This window comes from Pseudorasbora parva, chromosome 14 (assembly GCF_024679245.1).
Source record: "Pseudorasbora parva isolate DD20220531a chromosome 14, ASM2467924v1, whole genome shotgun sequence".
NCBI lineage: Eukaryota > Metazoa > Chordata > Actinopteri > Cypriniformes > Gobionidae > Pseudorasbora > Pseudorasbora parva.
Window position 1 is genome coordinate 31,024,031 of NC_090185.1, and position 7,262 is coordinate 31,031,292.

A 7,262-nucleotide genomic window follows, 5' to 3' on the forward strand; every position below is an offset into this window, starting at 1 on the left:
CAGAATGAAAATGCACCTCATCTGGATTCATGATTTGGTTTGTGTGAAGCACAACAAAAGCCTCTTGTTTCCAAATAATGGGTCACAGGATCCTTTATTGCAAGTGATTTCTGTTGAGGAATAGTGTAATGCCTAAAACTACTGAATTAGGCCTAAATTCGCTTAATTTTTTCATGTGGTGTGAAAAGAGGCTCATGTTCCACTAAAATATATATTTTAGCAGGCTAATGTCTATAGTGCAGTATTGATCACAGCAGAGGTCACTGTTGTGTCTTTTTTACTGTGGCTCCTTAAAGCTCTTTTTTTGTGAGGGTATTTTAGGCCCTGTCAGTAAAATGACAATGGCATGGGGTGGTATACTGCTCCTTTCATGACAAAAGCATGTTTTTATGAATTATTGTTGACTATTTGCACTGGTTTTAGGGGAATATGTACAGAATGTGTTTAAAACTGTTAAACAGAGGGGAGTAAATCAAACCTGCTGGTAATAAATTGACACCATGAACAAAATGTACATTGTAAAAACGTTTATTAACAGATCCACAATTCATAAAAAAGAAACTGTTTAAAAAATAATAATAATTTAATTTGCCCAGCTAGGCGCTGTTGATAGGCAGAACATCATCAAGCTAAGGCAGGTATTGCAGTGTAATCATTGTGCAGTAGTTTTCTCTAAGGCAAACAAAATCAAAAAGCTAACACTGTTGTCCATGATTTAAAAAAAATATGAAAAAATTTTATTCCCTGTGAGAGTCCATTGCTTTGTTCTGTTCGTCTGTCCTTTTTTTCAAGTACACTGAGACTGCATGAGTTGGCAGCCATTTTAAGGCAGCGCAGTTATTGGACTCAGTTTGAACTGGTGAACTGATGGTTGGATGGGCATTGGTGTCAGGAAGGAGGTAGGGAAGGTGAAAACTGAGGATTTGAAGCTCTCGGTTTCGATTGTGAAGTCACCACTGAAGAAGGTGGGCGTCTCCTGAGCGGCAGGAGTGACGGATGGAGGCGTAGAAGAAACCACCTCCGACTCGAACTGCAGTAGTTGACCCATGAAGCTGAAGTTGGGCGAGATGATGGCACGCCGCTTTCGGATAACCTCGAAAGCCTGCTCCAGCTGCAGCCGTTGGGTTTTCATGATGTACGCCATGCAGATGGTGGGAGAACGAGAGATTCCAGCCTCGCAGTGGACCAGCACTTTACCTCCTTTTTCTTTCACACGTTCTGTGGAGAGAAAAGGAAAGGAATTCATTACAAAAAGCTCTTTTAAAAAGTCAAGATTCAAGTCAGACTTTACTTATAAGTCAGAAGAGCTAATTGAAGAATAGCAGTCAATGTTTTCAAACAAGTTTCCCAAATCAAGCCCCTCATCTGCCACTCAAACAACTGAGCCATGCTCCAAACTTACACCATTGGTTGAGCCAGTGTTGCTATGCTGGGCTGGAAAAAATACTCAAACAAACAACACACTGGCTGCATTCAAAATCACATACTTCCCTACTATATACTAAACAGTATGTGACGTCTGAAAATTCACAGTACTAGGTAAATAAATTCTAGCGTAATTCTGAAGTGTGCATACGATGGACACATTACTATCCAATAAGGCCACCCGTATTTGTGAATGGCAGTGAAGTGACTTAACTGACACTGATAGGTCACATGATACTGACAGCATGGCGGGTTTAGTATGTCCATTACATTCATGTTACACGCGTACTATATAAAACACACTTTTTTAGCGCTTTAGCAGTCAAACAAAATACCTACTCAAGAGAGTGTGATTTCGGACACAGCCAATGTTTTAAAAATGCCTAAGACAAAAAAAAAGCAACCTACAAATGGCTTTGAGCATATTTGAGAAAACATCATGATGCCATTACAATCCCTATAAATGCACAAAATGATGTTCTGTTTGAGTTATTAGTGAGAAAGAGTAAAATAATCGCCTGGTTATATTTTCAGAGTTATTTTCTGATATACCCTGTCCATTATCGCTCGGCTAATTCATTTCCTCTCTGACCGCCTTTTTTTTAATCATAATGTCATATCAGTTTCATTTCCACCTGGAAGGTTCTGACTCATAAATCCATATATTCACACACTCACACCATTACGGAAAGCTTAGATTGCGTATTCCTTTCTAATTTAATACAGCTAAGCAGATTCCAGATTTATCTCCTCCACACACCGGGAGACTTCAAATGTTCATTTGAGATCTCTCACTGCTGGTCTCTTTGAAACAAAACCTGCTGGTGTGAATCACGCCTGAAGCCCATCTGGAGCGGAGCGGGGCCGAGCTGTGGGCGTCATAATGACTATAACACTCACTAATGCGCCTAAATATTACCACACACTCATTAGCCGACGCTTTCGATGGATTATTCTTTCATTTCACTGCTATCGCTTTCCTGTGAGAGAACAAATTATCTCATGGTCTCTTACGTATTATTGTCTATATTCAGGTACATGTAAAGGAAAAGTAATTTAGCTCAGATTTAAGTTAGCCATGTGACGACTATAAGAGTGAGTCTCGCAAAACCAATGTGTAGAGTATATTTCACCCCAAAATCTAAATAAAAAAATATTAAAGTATATTTTACATCAAGAAAATGAAGGTTATTTTAGAACTATTAAAATATGTTGTATTGTGTCCAGTATTTCCCTCATTACTCTAATGCACTCCGACAAATGATTCTTATACTAAATAAAATGCTGTAATAATTCCAACCTTAAAGCCACAATATGTCATTTTTTCTGCGCTAGAATTCATTATTCAAAACAATGTTTGGTTTGATGATGCCTGGATTTCGCAGAGCTTTTATTATGCCCCAGACAAGCCCATTCGCTTCTTCTGCTCAAACGTATGTGGGATAACGTAGTGCTTATCTATCATATTAGATACATTTGAGTGTTTTGAAAGTTGTTTTAACGTTACTCTGTGCATTCACTCGGTGGCTACTATGAGACATTTTTTCACATTACAGTGAGTTAGATCAATGGTAAAACAAGGTACTCGCGGTAAATCAAGAAAACCAGATTTAAACAATAAGACTAACTGTGTTGAGCAATATAACAATCATTAGTTTTCTGCCATGACCTGGTTAAAATTGCTAACTTCTTTTTAAACATTCTTGGAAACATCTGAGATAATGTAAGTACACAAGTCAACAAAAGATATAATGTTATTCTAGTGGCTTTGGGATATTTTAATCCAAAAATCATACATATTGTGCCTTTAAACGCTGTCAAATCATTGTGAAACCTATTTTCTTGATAATGAAGCAATGCACAACCTACAAATCACATATCAGTCCATTCATATAGCACACATACACACACACACCTAACACCACTAATCATCGACTCATCCACTGACACACTGGCCACACCTATGATACTCTTGAAATAGTCAAACCTATGACTCACAGTAACGGCAGTTTATCTCTGTTTATCTAAATGTTTCATCTTATTTATTTCTGCTGGAGTTGCTATTAATTGCATTTCCCAGAACACAAGTAACATGGGATTTGTAGGTGTAAATAAAGGTGCAGTCAGGTCGGATTATGGAAATGATGTGTTAGTAAGGCAGAGGAAGTCCTATATTTAACCGACCTGAAATAAGCTGCCTATCTATAGGTCTCTCTTGAGTTAATGGCTTTAGCCATATACGTGTGACGTTTACATAACATTAAAGATAGTGACGTTTAAAACTCTCACAAAGTACATATACAATATTTACCAATAAAATCTATGGCTTCCTGGAAGTGTGAGCTGATGTCCGCTGTGTGACTGTCCTCCACCGGGATCCATTTGTAGTCAAACTGTCCTTTGGTGGGCCGAGAGTCCCTGCGTGAGACGTTCAGCAGTGCTGTTATGCGGAGGTCACTGAGATAGTCCTGTCTGCAGGCGTGATAGGCACTGCCCAGGTACAGGAAAGGCAAGATCTCCACCGGCCGTCCCTGAAGAATGACAATAGCACACAGATATCAGAACTGAAACTCTCAGGGAAGACCAACAGGTGGTGTACAGGCACTGTTTGAAAGGTCAGACATAAAAGGACCTCAGATGTCCGCCGGGTGTCTTTGAACGCTTGACTTTTGGGTAGACGGATGGTTGTCAACAAGCCATATAGCCTCACATTTGTACATATATATATATATATATATATATATATATATATATATATATATATATATATATATATATATATATATATATATAAAATAAAGCATTGGCCTGTTCTCTGTATTTCGAATCAGATTTGAGGGGGAGTTGTTGCAGAAACTCCCCCAGTTAAGGGGAAGTGGTTTCAATGGAAGTGGGTTAAAAAGAGGAAATGACAGCATGCTTTCTTTTCTCTTACCTGATCATAGTCTGGTTTGTGGTGAGAACCCAATTTGTCACAGTGACTGCTGACGCCTCTTTCGCTTTTGTCTTCACTCGGGTCCACAGACTTGGTTTCAGTGCAAAGCTCGGGGTAATGGGAATGGAAGTTCTCGTAGCCTCCTGCAATGAGAAATGCACCCTTATTATGAGTTGTCAAGGACTGTTGAGTCGTTCGCCTTATCAAGAGCTTCTCGTGTAGCAGTTCAAGCTGATCAGAGTGTGAGAAGCAAAAAGCAAATCCCAGCAACAAAGGGAGAGCGCTGGAGCTGTTTTCTTCTTATCAAAATCTCCTGCACATTTTTTAATAAGCCAATTTGAAATCCATGTACGTTTGAATCACTGAAAGGAGTAATAATATGTTATGGTATAGCTATAAATATTACTGTGTTGGTTCTCATACTTCCCTCTCTGACTCATCCGTCCTTTGACGCACAATGAGAATGTATCTCTTGAAAACCAGATAAAAGCATGATCTGCTGTATCAAACTAAAAAACTATTAATTCAACAGCATAACGATGAATGTTAAACGTCAATGTAAAATTTTAGGTGTTATAGGCCAATGTAATAAAAATGTATGATTTAAATGTAACTTATTATTTATTCTAATTTACTTTTTTTTTATAAATAGGCTATATATGTTAATCTTTATTTAGTATTTATTTACTTTTAGCCAGGATTCTAAATTGATTTATTTAGTCTAAAGACTTTAATGAAATGAGAAATTAGCCTATATATATATATATATATATATATATATATATATATATATATATATATATATATATATATATATATATATAATCCAAAATGTATAGCCTATAGCCTATTAGTTTCATTATTAAAATGTCTATTCTTCCGTTGGCCTATAATTATGTCCGTATAAATCAGAGAATTTAAGAATTATAAAAATAAATATATTACGATATAATTATTATTATTATTATTATTAATTGGTTTTGCTTTGTCCTGACACCATCAGTCTAAATGTATAGCCTACGGTAGGCTGCATACAAATGAAACGAGTTTAAAATATTTTAACACATTATTTTGAGAAAAAAATGAACATTCTTCACTCACCTTTTAGGAAGCAGATGCTCGCGCTACTCGCCAAGTGCGACAAAGTATTAATGACAATCTGAGCAATACTGTCTTTTTTCAGTTTTTGTAAATGAGGTGTGCGGTCGTCCAGAGCCACGACTGCGGAGATGCTGCCCTCCCGGAGCCGAAACAAAGCTTCCTCGTCCGGGATGACGAACTGCAGAGGTACGGGACCGCCGCGGGACCTCCGCACCACCACCGAATTCAAGTTCACATTGACGGAGCCTCTGATGCTCGAGCTGGAGAAGGAGAAGTACGGTCTACAGTCCACAATGAGACAACTTCCACACTCCTTCCGTAGGATCTTCCTCAGGCGACGGCAGTCTATGCTGGAGACCTTCATGTTGATGCGATAAAGTGAAATGTGGAGGACTGCTTTTATTTGGATGTGGATGTTTCAGGGGTGTAGGTTGCCTACTAAACCCTGCGTACTGCGCCTGAGTCTACATTTCCTCCAAGGGGATTCCGTAGGATCTGTTTTATATGAATGGAACCTCCGGCGCTTGACGTCACGAACCATAAATGGACACACCGACACGAGAGCGCGCCTACGTTCTGTTGACTAAACCCGCCCTCAGCTGAAAGTGTGATAGAAACGAATTCTGAACATTTAAATCATCGCTTCATCACGGCACTGCACGTCGTGTCATTTCTTGTAATTCCAATCCATTTTCCTTTAATTAAATAACATTTGAAAATATTTAAAAGAGATAGGCTATGTGGGCTTGAAGCCCATTCACATCAATAACTAAGACAACTTTAAAGGCACATTATGTAGCCTATGTAAGATTTTTGGATTAAAACAGCCAAAACCCACTAAACAATGTTTATGTTTTGTTGACTTGTCTTTCATTATCTTAGCCTGACGTGGTCAATTCTAGTCAGAATATGAGTCTGATACCATAGACAGTAAAAGAAATGGACAGAGCGTTCCCATTGACTTCAATGGCCGAAAAGGAGGCCAATCAGGAGGCACTCACTTCCTGATGGCTGAGTGTACTGCGCAGGCTCAGACTGAGCTTGACGACGTAGATGTGAGGTGAGCCTCCTGTCTGACAGTTGTAAGTCTTCTAGTAGTTGTGGAAAGTGAAATCTGAATCACGTTGTTTAAATATTTTCTCCCGTTGCTTTTGGCTCACTATCGGCTTCTCCCCATTCTTCTCCTTTGACTTTATCAGACTTTATGTTTCCACGTCCCCCCGACTGCCTCATAGACAGTAAAAGATTGCCTGCGAGCGTCTCCTCCTGTCTATACGGTAATTTCTCAACTGTGCGACAGAGTCGCGTTGGTTATGACGCAATCGTTAGCCTATTTTTACAAAAACAGCTTCTACTACGGGGCGATAGTGTAAGATACAAGGTAATGGAGCCTTTTATGCATTGTCGTGTTTCTTTAGAAATAAACAATGCACAAATGGAGTCTTTAAATGCCTCAGATGTAAAGTTATTCACTGTCAAAGTGATTCAAAAATGAATGGGAGTCAATGGGATACTAACAGCAGGTGATGGCTTGGTTAGCAATGGCCGCCCCCATGGGTGGAACGCTTTCTGAGTGCTAGATTACCCCCTTGTCTGATACTGCTCCATTGGGCTGTGATTATGGGGTGTTTCAACCGAACCAGGAAAGACCTCGATTGGATAGACCAACAACCAATCAGAGCAACGAAGCGACGTATTATGTTAGTTGTCAAATGTCGACAGAGCTCAACTGCACTGTGTTGCCAAATCCGCGGGTTGAAGCGACTATTATGTGATATTTAGACCCATGAGTGCGAATTTT

General features: G+C 39.0%; 1 protein-coding gene across 1 annotated transcript; it reads right to left on the reverse strand.

Annotated features, from left to right (window-relative positions):
- Nucleotides 1–512: 512 nt before the first annotated feature.
- Nucleotides 513–5,948, reverse strand: dusp5 (dual specificity phosphatase 5). Its single transcript, XM_067416228.1, has 4 exons — nt 5,462–5,948; nt 4,361–4,503; nt 3,737–3,956; nt 513–1,218 (listed from the first exon to the last, which is right to left on the reverse strand). Exons 1-4 carry the CDS (start codon nt 5,823–5,825, stop codon nt 824–826), a joined length of 1,122 nt encoding a protein of 373 aa, XP_067272329.1. The 5' UTR covers nt 5,826–5,948; the 3' UTR covers nt 513–823.
- Between the last annotated feature and the right edge of the window lie 1,314 nt (nt 5,949–7,262).

Bases quoted from the DNA above. Each gene is read 5' to 3' on its own strand.
- dusp5 (XM_067416228.1), bottom strand. From the start codon at position 5,825: ATGAAGGTCTCCAGCATAGACTGCCGTCGCCTGAGGAAGATCCTACGG. The intron at 4,504-5,461 runs GTGAGTGAAGAA...TTCTCATTGCAG, and splicing joins GAGCATCTGCTTCCTAAAAG to GAGGCTACGAGAACTTCCAT. The intron at 3,957-4,360 runs GTAAGAGAAAAG...GTCATTCTTCAG, and splicing joins ACAAACCAGACTATGATCAG to GGACGGCCGGTGGAGATCTT.